Below are 19,316 nucleotides of genomic sequence, written 5' to 3' on the forward strand. Positions count from 1 at the left end.
TTCAGCACTTTTGCGGCTGATAGATGCTGGCCAGCCAAGGCCGGGTGGGTGATCTTTAGGGGAAGTGAGGCCACCCACACAGGCCCCATTCATATTAGGAAAACAATAACCACCCACGGCCTGGTGAGGTCTTAAACTGCTGGTGAGGATCTAAACTGTAGTGCCTTTTAGTGGGGTAATTTAGTGGTACCAAGAGGCTTTAAAAATGCACTGTCGTTGATACAGCAGTGCCATTTCTAAGGATTTATCTTACAGAAATCGTCTCTAAAAACAATTGTATATCCAAGCATACATTCAAGCCAAAGAGTTCAAGAAACAGTTGTAATCAGTTCATATTCTGATTCATTTCATAAAGTCAGGTTCCAGTTTTATAGGAAAATCACAGTACTTTTGAGTATGGGAGCAAGGTGTAGTTTTCCTGGTCTTATGGAAGATGTAGTCCTGAGAAAGAAAGAAATGAAAGAGAGGGAGGGAGGGAAAGATGAAAAGAAAAGAGAAAAGAAAGGAAAAGAAAGGAAGAGAAGAGAAAAGAAAAGAGAAATAAAGAAGGCACATTAATATAGCTATTAGTATGCAAGATATTATAGAGGATCTAATTAAAATTATATGCAAACTACCCTATAGTAATAAAAAGCCAGGAAAAATACATGTGAACAAAAAACCCCCGCTGTTCTCATAAGCCAGTAGCAGTAGCATTAAAACTAGCTTTTAGAAAGGAAAAAAAAATCGATGATGCAACATCACATGAATTTGCTGTCAAGTGACCAACTTAATAACAGATAAATAATGCTAATTTTTTTTCATTAAATATGGAAATGCAGCCCATTTGAGCTCCTACTGTAGGAATTAAAAACAAACAGGAACAGCAATTAAACTAAACATTATGGGAAATCATAGAAAAACGAACACATTATCTCTTTTATGCTAGTATGTCCTGAAGGCAAGCCCCCTGGGGTACTGAGTCCTCAAGAGAGCGTGTTCTTCAGTTTGAGGAGCTGGGCTTTGATCCTTGCCTCTTCGTTCTGAGTTTGGAACGGAATATTGTGGCTTTGTGATACTCCGTATCTCTCTATAATGTCCTATGCTGAGGACAGTAGAAATTAAAATTAACCATATGGATAACAAATTTGCATGTCTAATACTATAAAATATTGTAATATTACATAGTCAATAAAATTACTAATAAATTTTTTTCACAAAAATCTGAGTTCAATTTGACCTTACTGTGTGAAAGTAATTTGCATCCCTGATCACTTAGCTTCACTGTGGCTCTAGGTGTCACATCCCTTAGCAAATCTAAGTTGAAATTCTGTTTAGTGTTCAAAGTTCTAAGTTAGCTCAACCCTACAGTTTTTTTTTGAGTCAATGTATTTAGATTAATGATTTTGATGAAGTCCTCAGTTCCTGGAATATATGAAATCATCTATTTTGTTTGGGCTTTATTTAACTGGGAGGCTAAAACAATTTTGAAAACTCTCAGATTGGAAGGTACATGTGCTGTAATTTAAAAAATACAAGCTAGAGTAATTTTAATAATTTTTATCAAACCATTAGCATCTTTTTACTGTACCTTAGTCTGCCTACATTTTCTTTGCACAATTAGTTCCACAGTTCCCTCCACTGACACTTGTTCTGTAATGTTGCATTGCATTTTCTTTTTAATGTGGTGAAAAACACATAACATGAAATTTACCATCTCTAGAACTTTCTCACCTTGCAAAACTGAAACTCTATATTCTTTGAATGACAATATCCCTTTCACTTCCTCTACTCAGCTCCTGGAAACCAACATTCTGCTGTTTCTAAAAAATTTGACTTATGTTAGATGCCTGATATAAGTGGAAATATGCAATAGTTGTCTCTCTGTTACTGGCTTATTGCACGTGGCGTAATGTTCTCAAAGGTCACCCATGTTATACCATACGACAGAATTTCCTTTTTCTTTAAGGCTGGATAATAATCCATTTTCTGTATATCCCTTATTTTCTTTATCCATTCATCTGTCAATGGACATTTAGGTTGCTTCCACCTCTTGGCAATTTTGAATATTGCTGCAATGAACATGAGTGAGCAAATACCTTCTTGAAATCCTGTTTTCACTTTTTTGGGATATATACCTAGAAATGGAATTTCTAGATCGTATGGTAATTCTATTTGTAATTTTTTCTATAGCAGCTACACCATTTTAGATTGATTATAGTAATTGATCTTTTTCATGTGTTGTTGAATTTGATTTTGTATTTTGTTTAGAATTTTTGCATCAATATTCATCAAGGATATTGCCCTGTGGTTTTCATTTCTTGTGCTGTCTTTGTCTGATTTTGGTATCAGGGTAATGCTGGCCTTATAAAATGAACTTGGAAGTTTTACCTCCTCTTTAATACTTTGGAAGAGTTTGAGAAGAATCAGTGTTAATTCTTCTTTACATGTTCAGTGGAATTCTTCAGGGAAGCCATTGGGTCCTGGGCTTTTCTTTGCTGGGAGGTTTTGATTATTGATTCAATGTCCTTACTTGTTATAGGTCTGTTTAGATTTTTCAACTTCTACATGAATCAGTCTTGGCAGGTTGTACGTTTATAGGAATTTATCTACTTCTACATTATTCAGGTTGTTGGCATATAATTGTTCATAGCACTTTCCTATGATCCTTTTAATTTCTGTGACATCAGTTGCAATGCCCCCTCTTCATTCCTGATTTTTATTGAGTTTTATTTCTTTTTTAATTAGTTACTCTAGCTAAGTATTTGTCAATTGTTTTTTTCAAACAACCAATGCTTAGTTTGGCTGATGTTCTCTCTGTGTTTCTATTCTCTATCTCATTTATCTCCACACTAATCTTTGTCATTTCCTTCCTTCCGCTAACTATGGATTTGTTCTTACTCTGGTTCCTTGAAGTGTGAAGTTAGGTGGTGGCTGATTTGAGATCTTCTTTAAAAGGAGGCATTTCCCCTACCTATTTTTTGTCTTAGTACTGCTTTTGCTACATTTCACCAGTTTTGGTATGTTGTGTTTTCATTTTTATTAGTGTCAAGATATTTTCTAATTTCCCTCATGATCTCCTTTTTAACCCACTGATTGTTTAATTTCCACATATTTGTGAGCTTCCAGTTCTCCTTTTGGCTTTGATTCTCAGTTTCATTCCATTATGGTTGGAAAAGGTACTTAGTATGATTTCAGTTTCTTAGTTTAAGAGTGTTTTTTGTGCCTCACCTGTGAGCTATCCTGAAGAATGCTCTGTAACCACTTGAGAAGAATCTATGCTGTTGATGGAGTGCTCTGTTTATGTCTGTTAGGTTCAACCGATCTAAAGTGTTGTTCAAGTTCTCTGTTTCTTTATGGATCTACTATCTTGTTGATCATTATTAAAGTGGGATATTGTGTTGATATCTTTTGCTATCATTACATTACTGTCTATTTCTCCTTTCAGTTCTGTCAGCGTTTGCTTCATGTATTTGAGTGCTCTGCTGTTAGGTACATACATATTTATAATTGTTTTATCTTCCTGGTGAATTGACCCTTTTACCATTATTTAGTGACCTTCTTTGTATTTTATTACAGTTTTTGACTTAAAGTCTGTTTTGTCCGATACAAATACGTCTATCCTTGCTCTCTTTTGGTTACCATTGGCATGGAATATCATCTTAAATCTTTCACTTTCAGCCTGTGTAAGCTCCTATATCTAAAGTGAGTCTCTTGTAAACAGCTGTATTGCATTTATAATCACTTGTTTACTCTCTTTAAGATATGGTTCATGTGCTCTAAGCACCTTCAGCCTTTGTAAAAATTGTTAAGAATAATTTGAGCCTTCTTTGAAGAAAGAACTCTACGCATTTTTAAGTGTTTTAGAAACTGAGTGGCACAAATCTCCAAGAGAAGAAAGAACTTCATTATTTTAGTTATGAAATCCACTAGGCTATAATATTTGCTTTTCTAGCAGGGAATGCAAATGTGAACCCAGCCAGGAAGCATTAGTAGATCACAAAGCCTGACATGGCACACAAGGAGCCAGCTATTCACTTATGCAAATTAGAATAAATTGATAGAATAAATTAAAGAAATTGTGTACACTGTCCATTTTTTAAAAAGGGAGCAATTGCATAATGTAAATTTGCTTATTTTTCCTTTATTAAATAGTTTAATACTGTGATAGTGACATCACATTTTAAATCAACTTGGTCAAAAGTTTGATAATCTCTGCTTAGTATGTGTTATTTAATAAGACATTCAAATATATGTTAGCACTGAAATGTGCCACGTTTAATGCAAACGAGGATGTATACTGGCTACAAATCTTGCCCTCATTGAACTATAATCTTATGGAAGGTGCTGTGTAGAGAGAAGTATGTGTTAGTAATGCAGGGTGGGGGGCCACTCACATAAATGTTATAAGAATATCCATCTGCATAAATATAGTGACATAATCTCTTCCCCAATGTGTTCTAAATGAGTCAACGCACACTTGCATGTGCACACACACACACACACACACACACACATACACAAACACACTTAGCAAAAGCTATAAGGCAGGCTCCGCCCTCTTGGGACCTTCTTCAGCAGGCCGATTAAGTAGCTAACAAATCTGGCAAAGAGTAAATGCCCTGTGGAAGGTTGCTTATCTTAAGTTATTTCGCTTTCCACAGCCCAGTTTCCTAGGGCTAAAATCTCCATAGGCCAAAACACACAAAGAGAAAGTCATAAGTACCTTGACAAAATTATAAATTCCTGTTTGGAATACCCACGTCTATATTTTCCAGTAAATTACCCTCTTAGGCAACTTTTAAAATAATGCAACATATCTGTTGTATAATATCAAATTTAACTAGCATGTATTATAATTTCAGTTTATAAGTTAGCATTTGGTTTTATTTCTAGCAGGGAAATGACATTATAAACAGGGCCAGAATAAAGGGGCAGATTGAATTTGGGTGATGTGTAAATATTTTTGTTTCAGGTCACCAACCAGAATTCAAACATATTCAGGCTAATCTGAAAAAGGAGCTTGTGTCTGTGTCCTAGGATTGTTCTCTGGGAGAAATCTCCATAATTTTTTTTTTTTTTTTTTTTTTTTTGGTGGTAACAGATGGATATTCTCCCCAACCTCAATTTAAATATAGCTTGTCATTCTCTGGGAATCCTGTCAGATCTGTGAATGTAGTTAATCACCCAGCATCACCTCACAGTTAATTCCATATATTCTCACTTGATCCCCTGATCACTTCTACTCATACAGAAACAGGGAAGTCTAAGTTTGCAAAGGGAGCTTGGCATTTAGAGCTTACTTCCATATCCTTCTCAATGCACTTTACCTTCAGTTGACTCATTTAGTATAAAATGAAATAAACAACAGTTAACTGGCTTTCTCTGTTTGCAACCACCTTCCTGCTAAGAATATAAAAACAAATTTATACTATATTTTTTTTTACTGTTTTGCTGTTAGACTGGATGCCATGAGGCTTCCTAAATACTCAAGAATTTGTTATTTGGCATACTAAATATATATGAGAAGTGGGTTAAAAAATGTTTTCCCTCTCAAAATGTTTGTAGTTCCTCTGCTACTAAGTATTCCTCCAAGTGTGGCACAAGTTGGCTTTTTTTCTAGTGAAATCTGTGGAAAAGATCATCTCATTAGAGATAATGTTTTCCCAAAGAATGTGAGGTTCAGCATTATTCTATATTAGAATTATACAACTTTGATGATACAACCATTTTAGAAAACCGTGTGGCAGTGACTTATAAAATTAAACCACAAGCAAGCAATTCCACTCATAGTTATTTACTCAAGATATACAAAAATATATGTCCACTCACAGAGAATGTACACCAGTTATTCATAATAGCAAAATATGAAGAGCTACTAAAAATCATAAAAGCTAAAAATCAGAAGTCCTAGAGGTTGCTAACTGAACTGATGAATAGATCACAAATTGTGGTATATCCATGTCATGAAATACTGCTCATCTATGAAAAGGATGAATCTCAAAAACAGTACACTAAGTGAATTAAGTCCAACACACAAAAGTCTATGTATTGTATGATTCTATTTAAATGAAACTCAAAAAAGGCACAATTCTGGGAACAGCATGTCCATGGTTTCCTGGGGCCGTGGTGGGGAGGGCATCAAGTATAGAGGGGCTCATGGAAACTATGGAAGGTTGTCTGTCTGGATTTGGTGGTGCTGGCATGGTAGCATACAATTACCAAAAGCATTAAACTGCCCATGTAAAGTTGGTGAATTTTATTATCTATAAATAACACCTTGAACAACAAAAAAGAGAAAAAAAATTAAATGATTTTGTCTTGATACCAGTTATGAACTCCTCAAAACATTACATGCTCTATGTAAGAACAGATGGTTTATTTCAAATCAAAGAGGAAGGATGAAAAAATATATTTATATGTATGTATTTCTTCAAATAGTTGAAGTCCAATAAAATCTTTAAGTCTTATGTAATAGACATATAGCATTTTATATGTGTTGGGTGAAAACCTATATATGCAAAAAACAGTTGGTTCATTTTATATGTTTATATTTAGAGATGATTTTTTGTAGCTTGTGAATATAATTATATTTAAAATTTCTTTGAGTAAACTGTACTGGTAAAATCTTTCAAAATGCAAATATGGTCCTTACATTGAGTGCATTGCGATAAAGAAGTGGCTGGTAGATCTTTATTGTTGAGATGAGTCAGCAATTAGCAATAGCATTTATTGACATTTACATCCTGTTGGTTTTCACTCTTTGCCACATTCCAATCACTAATCTTGATGAATTTTGAGATAGTCTAAAAAACCCTAGGACAGCACTTTGCAAGAACAATATTTGGTCTCCTAGAGAACAGAACTGTTAGGGCCACCTTGAGGTAAATCAATTATATTCATTTAAATATTGCCTGAAGGTTTGAATTCATGGTCCATCTATCTCACAGATTTAAGAATCAGATTTAAGTAATGGAAAGCTCGTCAGCTCTACTGTTTTTTCATCTGTCCTCCATCTGAAGTGGTAACCATCAGCAGTAGCTTTCCCCCAAAGTTTCTGGTCCAGATGGGGTGTATTTACAACAAAAAAATCAACCATATCTTTCCATGAATAGCACTTCAGTATCATGCTTTAAATCTATTTGCCCAATGTTTCAATGTCTTTGCTTAGGATACCTTTATTTAAAATGTCATCCCAACATGTACTGAGTGGTAGGAATTAATATTCGTCATCAATCCTTTCTCCTTCTAATCATAATTATTCTGTTTCAGAAATTATACTGTCGTTAATTCCAAAATCATCGTGGTCACGATAAGGCCTGAACCCAAAACAACGGATTCGTTCCTGGAGATAGAACTAGCTCATTTGGCTAACGTAAGTATCGTCTACTTGGCATTGAGTTGCTTATAGAATTTACTTGTCAGAAAAGGTTAACAATTATCCTTTCAACGGATATGACCAGAGCATACTACTTACACTCTTGAGAGTTGCAAATGAATTGATTTGTTATGGAGATATGTATTATATAGAAACGAAGTGACCTGTTATCCTATGCTTTTGTTCATGATAGAATTCTCTTCAATTTCTCCAATATAATAGTTAACAAATTGTTTACCAGTGTGCACGTCTTTATTAGGCTCTGAGAGAGGCAGTGGGGGAGACCCAGATGCATGAACCAGTCTCCCCACGTGGTAGGGAAGACTGCTATGGAAACACATAGACTGAAGATGCACACAACACAAAGGGAGTGATGTCCTAGAGGGTATCCCGGGGTGGGAACAGGGTGGAGCAGCATTTTAAAGCACTGCGTCCAGGATCAGAGGAGGCTCCTTGTAACAACCTGGGTGCTCCTGTGGTCCAAGTCCAAATCTTCCATCCAAAATAGCAAGCACCCTTTCTTAAATCCAACCAACTGCAATGGAAATTTTTCACACCTTGTTCACGCCTTCTGTAGAAATTTAAAATACCTACATATCCTTTGTAGGTTCACCTTAAATGCCTAAATCAATAGTTGAAGGGACAAAGAAGGTGATTCCTAAGAAAGTTAGGCTTTTTTAATTATGCTTTTACATTTCCTGTGTTAAAGTAGGACTGTTTCATGTGTTGCATAGACATAGTTTTTTTTTTTTTTATTCCTTGCAAAGTTTCTGTGAACTTGACCTTTGTGTACAGTTAATGAAAGCACAAAGTGATTGTCATTTTCCCAAACTGGTATACTCAGTGAATGACATAATGGGATTTATTCTCACATCCTTTACCTTACAAAACCTGTGCATTTTTCAGTATTTTATAATTTCTGATTTTTAAAAAACTCAGCTTCGTTTGTAAAAAATAACAATCACCTTTCCTGCAAACCACTTTTTGCCAAGATGTCCAGTCTTCCTAGATTATGTAATGAAAATCTCGAATCTCTCAGCAATAACTTTTAAACGTCACAATTGATACTTAAACTATTAGGTCTTTTCCCCTTCTGCCAAAATGTGACCATGGTGGTTCTAACTAACTTGGACAGTGTGTTTTATTTCTATAATATCTACCTCCTCATACCTCATAATGGCCCTGATCTCGTCACTGCACTGAAAACTGGGAGATACTTTTAGCATTGCTTTTGAGTAAGGAACTTATTTCTTTGTATGTTCAACATGTATTATAAAAATATTTATTGACTTATTTGTTTATTTATATTATTTATCCTGGTAATGTCTATCCAGTTATAAGCACTGTGAAAAATAGTAAAAGATATTAATTCCCTGAATTGCTTTCTGAAAAAAAAAATTGCAGAATGTATATCCTATCTCTTATGGAGGAAACACTTTGGTAAATGAACATTCACAAAACTTTCCTAAGTCAAGATAGAATCAATATTGATTGATGTTAATTAAATAGCATTTTTCCCATAAGTTGAAGAAAGAGTAACCTTAAAAATAGTGTTGATTAAAAAAATAGTGTTGATAAAACAGTCACATTAATTCAATTCCATAGAACAATTTGAAATGAACAGATTTAAGCTTTGAATCAAACTTTCTGGGGGCATATTTTGTCAGCAGAATTACAAAGAAGAAAAACCAGGTCCAAAACAGATTGTTTTCTACACATGAGAGCCAGAGTATATGATCAGTAAATTTTATGAAGCACCAACTAGGTGCTGGAGTGGCAGTCAAAGTCAGAATATAAAAATGAAGTGTGTGGATATAGCTCAGTGGCAGAGCACATGCTTAGCATGCACAAGGTCCTGGGTTCAATCCCCAGGACCTCCATTAGATTAAATAAATAAATAAATAAATAAATCTAATTACCTCCCGCCAAAACAAAACAAAAACACCAACCGATAAATAAATATTTTAAAAAAGAATATAAGAATGCTGAGATTATCACAAGGCACTTAGAGTTAATTCTTTCAGTATTTTGAGTGAGTTGACCAGATTCCCAGAACAATACTACCCCATGCTGGAAGGCTCAGATTTAAGAGAATTTAAGAATTTAAGACAAATCTGTTTCACAAAGGAGCTGAGGGGAAAGAGGAATAAGAAGAAAAGTTTACTCCGGAGATGAAAATGCCCCGAGGGTTTCCCACCTATGGCCTGCGTCATGTCACCTGCAGACCCCGACTGTGCCTGTGTTCGGGGGCCCCCGGGACTCCCAGCCACATGGTGGAGGTGCTCTGGGCAACTCCAACCTTCATTTCTTCCCTCCATGTCATGGTTTATTGAGTATCTTGTAAAGTACATTCTATATACTGACTTTAGTTTATTTTTTTTTGAAGAGATAATCAAAAGAGCCTCTGCTGAAATAAAATAGTCTTTGCTAAAATGTGAAGAAAACACATATCTTAAACATGAAAATTAAAAGAGATTAGTACAAGCTGAAATTTTATTGTAACTATCTAGATATTGATATATATGACCATTGGTCTCACCTTCAAAACTGAGCTATTTCAGATATGTTATGTTGCTAATATTAAGATTTTCTACCTTCTCCTATTTTCTTATAGCAGATGTATCTGCTGCATTTCCCTAAGCTCAGAAAAGAATAATGACTTGCAAATTATATCTGTTGCATGTACCATGTGCAAAAAAATGAAGAAGGGGAATTAATAGTTATAATGAGTCTAGGGAAAAGCCCGTTAACATTTTCTAAATGAAATGTGTTCTTTTAAAAAGCTTTTTAGCAAATAGCATTTAAAGTGTGTTAAATATAATCAGGCCCTTGGGAACTGGTAGGAATAGGTAATAGAATGTGGAATCTTGAAATTCCAAATTGTTTTTAGCGAAGCCCTGTGTGGTTTTAACCAGTTCATAAGTCACTAAAGAGTAAAATACTGTTCTTAGTTCAGTTGTCTAGGTTTATGGCTTAATGTTATAATCTGTAGAGTCAGGGTTGTGCTTGGGCATGAGCAATTTTTGACTTATTGGAAATATCAAAATTCTTTTCTCAGAAAAAGAAGGTTTCTTCAGTCTGACATTCATGCTTATTAATAGTTAGACTCCATAAAGCACAAATGTTAGTGTGAAATGCAAAAGTTAGTAATTTTATTGAAAGTAATTATTGAGATCTAAACAAGTGCAGTAGAATGGATCTGTGTGTACAGACACACCCTCACGGGCACACGTGAACGCACCTGTACACATCTGCCCTTAGGATGCCTTGGTCCTGACAGATCTGCGCCTACTGTGAATTTCCAAGATACATAACATCCTTATCTTTAAAGATGAGTTAGAAGAATAAGAAAATGCATGTATTTCAGTTGTCTCATGCTCTATCAACTTTGCAAGCCTGAAAATGCATTTTTTTTTCCAAATTAAAAATCTTAATGTAGTTCCATTTCTGGGGGAAGGGCAGAGGGACTACTCCAGCCTGCAGCCTCTGCTGTCTGTTCCTGCCCCCCCCCCTTTTTTTTTTTTTCTTCCTTCCTCTGAGCAACAGGTCTAGGTAGGGTGAACCTGCTGTTTTTCAGGACTGAGAAGAATCCACCAGGTTCATTTGTGGTTCTCAAACTGGTCATGTTCACAAACGATTGCATGGGAATATGGGCTTGTGTGTCACCATATCAGCTTGCATTCGCTTGCATATAACAGGATCAGGCTAACAAATTAAGGAGTTTGTTATATGTATATAAACTAAAATTAACCATGAGCCGTGGCCTTTGTAAGTCATAGTGGAAGAAAACAATGGAAGACTGTGATGAATGTGAGCTTTATCATTAGAGAAGCATGAGCAACAATGAAGAGAGATTCCAAATTCATCAGTGGATATTTTCATGAATAGCAAAGGCTGATAATAGCCCAAAGAATTAAAAAAAAATCACTTGGCAAAGCTTAAAGAAGCCCAGCCTATGCATCTATAATTTCTACAAGGTGGCGTTTGTATCCCTTTATTTTTTAAATTACTTTTCTACCCTAGCTTTTGTCTTTTTTGGAAGAGATTTCTGATGTTTTGCCTGCTTAAAGCTCTTGGTAACTTTTATGGAAGAGTCTTGAAATGCTAACTAGACAAGTGGATTGATGGTTCTGCCAACAGCTGAACTTGATATAGAAATTATTCTCTAGCTATAGTTTGTTGTTTTGGTTATTTCCTAAATTCCTAAACTTGAGTAAGCATCCTTCCCACTTACATTTCAAATTCAGTTTATTTTTGTTCATAATATATAACTGATATTCTTCAAAAAGATTTTAGATTAATTATGCTATCATTGGAGCAGGGGTCAGTGAACATTTTCTGTTGAGTCAGACATTTTAGACATATAAGCCGTAGTCATCTTTGTCACAGCTACTCAGCTCTGATATCGTAGTGTGAAAGCAACCCCAGGCAATATATATACAAATGGATGTGGCTCTGTTACAACAAAATTTGATTTACAAAAGTAGGTGGCAAGCCAGATTTGCCCCTGGACTATATAGGTTGTCACCCTTGTATAGTCAAGAGAATAGGCCCCCCACCAAAGATGCCCACCTCCTAACTCCTATGACCTGTGAATACATTATGTTACATGTCAAAGAGAGTTTGCAGTGATTAAGGGAAAGGACATTGAGATGGGGAAACTGTCCTGGATTATGCAAGTAGGTTTAATTTAATCCCGTGAGCCATTAGGAGTGGAGAGCCTTTGCCGGCTGTGATTAGAGAGATGCAATGAGATGCAGTGTAAGAAAGACTCAAGCTACCATTGCTGACTTTGAAGAAGAAGGAAGAGGACCACAGGCCAAGGACTGTGGGCAGCCTCTGAAGCCTGAAAACAACCCCTGGTTTCCAAGCAGGAAGGAAATGTGGATCTCAGTCCTGCAACCACAAGGATCTGAATTCTGCTGAAACCTGAATGAGCCTGGATATGGATTCATCCCCAAATCCTCTAGAAAAGAATGCAATCCTGCCAACATTCTGATTTCAGCCTTCTGAATCTCTTGAGCAGAAACCCAGCTATGATCACCAGATTCCTGACACACAGCAACTGTGAAATGATAAATCTGTGTTGTTCTCTGCTACTAAGTTTCTCATAATTTATTACAGCAGCAATAGGAAGCTAATAATCCTGCATTGGAGCATTGCATAATTAATTTTTTGATTATGAAAATAATATGCATGCATACATTACTAGTGCCGTTTTGAGTCAGATAAACTCTAATGCTGATAATTTATTAGTCAGTGAAAGTCAGTTAGCAAACTAGAGATTACATTTTGCCCTGCTGATTACCATGCCGGCACGTTAAGAATCGAATGAAAGGAGTCACCAGTGAGCATGGCCATCGCAAAGTGGTGCTGGGATAGTAGGGACAGTTGGAGGATGCCAGGGGCAACTCTGACATTTGTAGATATGTTGTGCTCTTTAAGCAATTTAGAAAAACCTCTCTGCCAGCAGCCAACGGGCTGGAACAGTGCAAGATAACCCTGCCGGCCCTTGCCTCTGTTACAACCCCATAAAAGCATTGTTAGGACACATCGTATATCCTCTTGGATGTGAAAGGATGTGCGTTAAGCTGTGTGCTGTATCTGCATGGAACCTACTTATTTAAGTATTTGTTTATTAAAATGGTTTGCCATTTCGACTCATGGGAAGTGCTTGGAGAGATTTTGCCCATAGATAACCCATCTGTTGGATGAGAGGTGAGTCAGACTCCTGTGTGGCCACTGTTGGAAACGAGGCAACCACATACGGAGAAGGCACTCTAAGACATGTATGAGAAGGCAATGATTTTCTCTGAAGGATGCATATATAATAATTCCTGATAGTGGTCCTACTTTTTGCTGCTTCCCACATACCAGAAAGTATTCATCAGGAAATCATGCACATTCAGTGATTACTGACATGCACCAGAAATTAAAGAAGCAAGCTCTCATCACCTCCACAAAAACGGCATCATCTAGTTGATGTGAGCGACTGAGCAACCAGACAGCAGACGCGGAGTTGGATACGTGCCCTCTCCTTGTGCTCTAACTGAGCAGCTCTGAGTCCTGGAGATGGCCTCTGCCAGTTGCATGGACATGACTGGCACTGACAGAAGCGTGTTCTGCACTTCTCACTTCAGTGGCCTCTCTACCGCTCTGCTTTAGCTAAAGACAACTCTTTCTTTTCCATCTTGATTTGACTGGTTCTCCATGTGATGCTTTCTATAGAACTTATGCAAGTCCATTAAAAAAATCCCATGTCTCCATCTTCTTTTAAGTGAGAACACAGTATTCCATTTTCAATGAAGCTCTTTAGGCTTCAGGTGTATATCAGTCACGCCATCAAAAGATGAGAGTCAGACCCAGATTTTGCTCTTTCTAAGTATCATTTTAACATGCTAAAGTACTCTCATAACCTTGAGAAGAGGCATGGAGAACATTCAATGGACTGTCTCCTACTGTTGAGTTTCATATGATACGGTATCTTTTCAGCTGCATCATCCCCTTGGGTGGCATATTTCACTTCCAGGGACCATGAAGATGTTTATACGTTAAAAGACATAATCCAAAAAGGGTTCTCTCTTACTGACCAGGTTTAGTGACCCATCATAGATTGGACTGTGGAAAAATTTACACCTACTAAAATCTTACTTCCCCTAGAGTGCATTCCTGAGCTTTTAAAAATATGTCTTTTCTCAAGTAGTATTAGAATTATAAGTAGAATATAAATTAGTCTTTCATGGGTCAGGTCATGTATTTTGGAAATGTTCTTAGGGTATTCCCCAAATCTGTGCAGTGGTATAGTAACTACAGTTAACTTCAGTGGGGAAAGAAAAGGAGGCTAAACTTAGCAAAATCCAGGTCTTTTTAATGTAATGCCTTTATGACTAAAATTTTGAAAATAAAGAGAGGCTTTTTAGTGTCAGATGAAGTCTGTCTCCAGTCCACGTTCAGAAACTCAATGTGCAATTCACTGGAAGACGTGACAGAAGGACTCGTGCTGGCACCTCTGACCCAGGGCACTGGAAAGTGTTGACAGCATTATGATGAAGTCACCGACCTTCTCTGTGTCCTTAGATGCTTTGTCTATGTGCTGGCTTTGCCTCTGTAGACAAGAGGATATTTTTGTTTCAAGAGGACCACGAAAATTACAGGGAAGTTAAGAGATTTCCAGATTAGGAATTTATGTTGGCATCTGAGCAGTAAACATTAGAAAATTTCAGGAACAATGAAGCAACCATGTTATTTCTGTTGTGCATCCATGCCTCTACAAATGTGGTGTAGATAAAAATTATAAGGAGTGGAGGGAGCAGATGTTAGCATGCATATTCTTAAATTAAGCCCCAGTCTCAGAACCCATGCAGGAATCTACATTTTTAACAAGCATCCCTGTTGATTCTGGAGGATGACCAGAGAAAACACTTTGAAAACATGAAGATAACAAGACTGTAAATAAGATAGCATGTGAATTGAATTGAATTCAGAACTTAAAAACACCGAGGAAAAATTAAAAACCTTGGTCATCATTAATTTTTATTGTGACTTTTATCTTTTCTGTAACCGATTTCCTTCAGATATTTGTTCAAATATTGTCCTATTGGTGAAATCTTCTTAATATACAAAATTACAGTCTACCACTTCCCAGTCTTTCCTACTTACTGTGATTTACTTTTCATCATAACACATATTAGCACTTAACATGTTATATATTTACTTGTTTATGTTTTGTGTCTCTCTCCCTGCCCCCTTCATTACATTAAGTCTATGAGACAAGGCTTTTGTTTTTTTCAGTGCTGTATCCCCAGTTCCTCCAAGAGCGTCTTGAATGTCATAGGTGTTTGCTAAGTGGTTTTTCATACATGAATCAATTTGCTTTGACCATCTTCCTGGTTCCCTCTTCTGACTTCTTCACTTTGTGAGAGTGATTTACCGTAGTGAAATGTATTGAAAATATTCCATAATTGGAGGAGGGGGTGGGTATGACTTGGAAGAGAGTTAAAAAAAAAAGAATTCATTTATAAATGTTTTTCCAGAATCATTGAGAACTAGGGCTTAGAAAAGTGGCCTGAATTCCCTATTTTACAAACAAGAAAACAGAAAAATTATACAAAACAAAGGGAAACAGAGAACCACCTGTAGAAATACATGGGCAAAGCCAGCAGTGTATTATAATGCTAAGAAGATATACAGACAGTCCCCAGTTTACAGTGGTTCGACAACAATTTTTTGACGTTATGATGGTGGGAAAGTGATATAAATTCAGTAGAAACCGTACTCAGAATTTGGAATTCTGATTTTTTTTCCTGGGCTAGTGATATGGGTAGGATGCTGCCTCATGATGCTGGGCAGTGGCCGGGACCCACAGCTCCTAGACAGCCACCCACCCACCAGGGTATACAGTTGATTCACTTTTAGCCATTCTCGACCCAGACAGCCGTTCTGTCATTCACTTTCAGTACAGTATTCAAGAAGTTACACAAGGTACTCAACACCGTCTTATAAGACAGGCTTTGTGCTAGATGGTTTTGCCCAATTGTTGGCTAATGCAAGTGTTCTGAGCACATTTAAGGTAGGCGAGGCTAAGTTATCATGTTCAGAAGGTTAAGTGTATTAAGTGCATTCTTGACTTACAGTATTTTCAGTCTGTGATGGGTTTATCAGAATGTAGCACCATCGTTAAGTCAAGGAAGATCTGTGTTGGTTTGCTTGATGTTGAGACAGAGGAAATATCAAAGACTATTAAAGACACTAAAAGCGGTGCCTGGAACATCTGTGGTAGTAAGGAAATTTGGGTCATGGTATATTTTTTAATTGCTTAAAAGTGAGTGAGTAGAAATGTCTAACTCAAGTTCCACTGTGCTATTTTGAATGGAGTCAAGAGACAAGTTTTTTTTTTAATACGTTTTTGGTGTTTTCTGGCCAGAAATGTGTTTTTCAAGAATAGTATATTCTTTCCCAAACTTTTCAAATACGTTCAATTTTAATATTTTATGTGTCAATTATACTGACAGCTCTATAAATTAATCTTCTTTTGCCCATCTGTCTAACTGATCTGACAATTTTTGTTTTCTTAGTTTGATGCATTTCTATAAGTCACCTCATAGCTTGCCTGTTTCCCTTTTGTTTCTGTCATTCCATTTTGTTCCAGCTCTGTCGGGCTCACCATTTCCTGTTATTGATTGTCTGTAAATTCCTTATAACAGATCTCGCAGTAGAGGGCCTTTGAGAAAAGTATCTGAAAATTGTAACAAGTATTTTACAAGCGATTTCTTAGCAGAACCTTTTGGCCAGTTGTTTTTTGTTTTCCATGTTGAGATTTCATTCATCACTGGTTTTGGCTTTGTTTACCATCTCAGATTCTTATTCCCTGACTGGTCTATCCAGGTATTGAGAGTCCTCTAATTTGCTCACTCTGCTTATTTTTATAGACTTGGAATGTTTAAATACTTGATCTCAGCTCATAGGCTAACCTATTAGTGACTGCACTAGAATGAATATTCACAGAGGAGTGCCTGTCTTTTGCGTAGGTCCAAGAATGTATAGTGAAACACAGGATTGAGTGGGGCATTCTGGAACTTAGAATAATTTTCATGTGGATTGTTTCTAAGTTTTCCCAAGAACAGAAAGAGAGAGAAACCTGAGATCTAAGAGGTGAGGGGTGAGGGAGGCAGTGGGTGAAACTGAGTGTTGACAGAGGCATGGCATAAGAATAGAAGAAGCATTTCTCGTCTTTTTACCTTTAACTGAAAGTAGAAATTAGTTTCTTTAGGAGGGGTAAAAAGGAAAAGGATGTGTAAACAATTAAGATCAGATCATTTCTTTTCTAATATTATTTTCTTTCTTGTAACTTGTTAAGGACTCTAATTGTGAAGTATCGATCTTATAATCAGTATCCTGTGCTGGTTTGTACAGAGATTTAACTCAATCTAACTTGGACATTAAGAAAGAAGCGAGCTAGATGTAGTGGATGTGTGATCTCAAGTTCGTCACCTGCACTTACTGTCTATATCCATGACGTATGTACTCCCATGCCCTTCATTGTCATCTTCTAAGGTTAATTTACTTTCTAGAAAGTGCACTGAGCTCTTCTGAGCAGAACCTTAGATAAATGTAGCATAACTTTATGATACAACATTGTGGCCAGGCTGAGGGTTTCTTAGGAAGTCACAAGCTGTATGAAAATGGCAGGTAAAACCTGACAGCGTCTCCTTGGACAGAGAAAGAAACCAACTGGAAACTCCATTCCCCTCCCCATCTCTTGAGTAGCCATATCTATGCCTCTTGTAAGATCCAAATAGGGACCCACTTCTTCTGTGTAACTTGTTCTCACACAGGCCCTGATGCTCTGTCCAGCATTTGTCCCTTACACAGTAAGTTTTGACTGGTGACTTCTATGTGGGCATGTCTCTTTGTTGTTATAGGAACATTCCGTATGTGAGTTCCTCGTCAACTTCTGTAAGACTATAACCTAATTCAGGGCGGGGAAAGTTTTTATGCTCTAAGAGCATAGTTTATAAGTGTGAGTGTTTGATAAGAAGTAGGAGACCTTAGAGATACGGTCTTTGAGGAATTTTGGAGAATGGTAATGGTGCTGAATTATAAGAACTAGCCAAATGTCCCAATTAAAATGAGTAATAAACAAATTAGAGGCTGATTTCACAAATTTTAGAATAGTGAGTTTAATTTTAATTTCTAGGGGAATTCTAGAATAGACCCAGTGACCAGCACTTATAAAGGTGATGTTTCACAAAAAGTTTTTCCTAGACTTCTAAAGATGTTGCTTTGCCAGATACACCCCAGTGATTATCTACTTGTAAACAAGACTGAGGGCTGGTTCACAGCTGGCCGTTGCTGAGGGAGCATGTCCACCTGTGGGAAGAAGCTCGTAGCCTGTTTCAGGACTGTGGTTTTCACCTGCCTTGGCCTGTTCACCATCTGTACGAATGACTTGGTTGGATGAAGGCGTAGATATCATGTTTGTTTCTTAATCCTGTAATGAGACAAAGTTTGGAAGCTAGAGTGAGTGGGTGGGATGTCCCATCAGGATTCAAAAAGCTCTTGAGCGACTTTGATGTGTAATTATACTTGTCAAGCTCAGGAGAAGGCTACCAAAGTATCCCCTACACTGTTAGCTTGCAGTATGAGGAATATGGCATCTACATTGGAGAGCAATAGTTCTGCTTTGTCCTGGACACATGTGGATGGTTTCCCTAAACACGCTTTAAAGTGTGTGCTCCAGGAGATGAGTGATGTGGAGGATGAGAGAATTTGAAACCAACAGAGGATGCTTAACAGAAAAGAGAAGACTGTTCAGGGGTGGGGAAGGATCTGTAGGTAACTAAAAACACCACAGAGAGGAAGAATTATTAGGTTAGCTTCAAAGGGAAAAATAAGGGCCAATGAATGTGACAGAAAAACAGAAAGAAAAACGTTCCAACAGTGAGTCCTCTTCAAAACAGAAGGTACTTGGCTGGAAAATCCAATGTGGAAAACTCACGTGTCATCCTGAAGGCCACTGTGAACGCTCAACGCAGAATTATTGAACTGAATAAAAATTTAGCATGTTTTTCTCATAGTTTTGTTAGACATGATTCTGTAGAATATTTCAGTGGTCTACTGATTAAGACAATATTGCAAGTCAACAAACTCTCTGGAAATGGCCGATTAATGCCACCATGTCTTGTCTCTGGGAAGCTGCAGGCCTGGAGGTTGAAGAGCAGATTGTGTGGTAGTGATTATATATGTGCTTAATACAAACTTTTTCACCGTGATTTAAATTGTGTAAACGCATTGGTCTTCTTAAAGGAAATCATCTGGCAATTAACATTTTAGAGAAAAAAAATGAAATCCAAATTATCAAAATATGGACCTTGTCGTGTATGAGAGCTTTACTTTCAATTAAAAAAAAACTAAATGCGGGCTATGGCATTTGGAATAAATGTGAAATTTTCATGAATAG

The 19,316-nt window shown here is 36.8% G+C and overlaps 1 protein-coding gene across 6 annotated transcripts in view; it reads left to right on the top strand.

Moving 5' to 3' along the window:
- ADGRB3 (adhesion G protein-coupled receptor B3) overlaps positions 1–19,316 on the top strand; it is a 686,067-nt gene that overhangs the window by 379,893 nt on the left and 286,858 nt on the right. For all 6 annotated transcript variants that reach the window (XM_064486949.1, XM_064486947.1, XM_064486950.1 and 3 more), the window contains one exon: positions 7,252–7,354. In XM_064486949.1, coding sequence (XP_064343019.1) covers positions 7,252–7,354 — 103 coding nt within the window. The remainder of the gene's footprint in view (positions 1–7,251; positions 7,355–19,316) is intronic.

This window comes from Camelus dromedarius, chromosome 6 (genome assembly GCF_036321535.1).
Source record: "Camelus dromedarius isolate mCamDro1 chromosome 6, mCamDro1.pat, whole genome shotgun sequence".
Taxonomy (NCBI): domain Eukaryota; kingdom Metazoa; phylum Chordata; class Mammalia; order Artiodactyla; family Camelidae; genus Camelus; species Camelus dromedarius.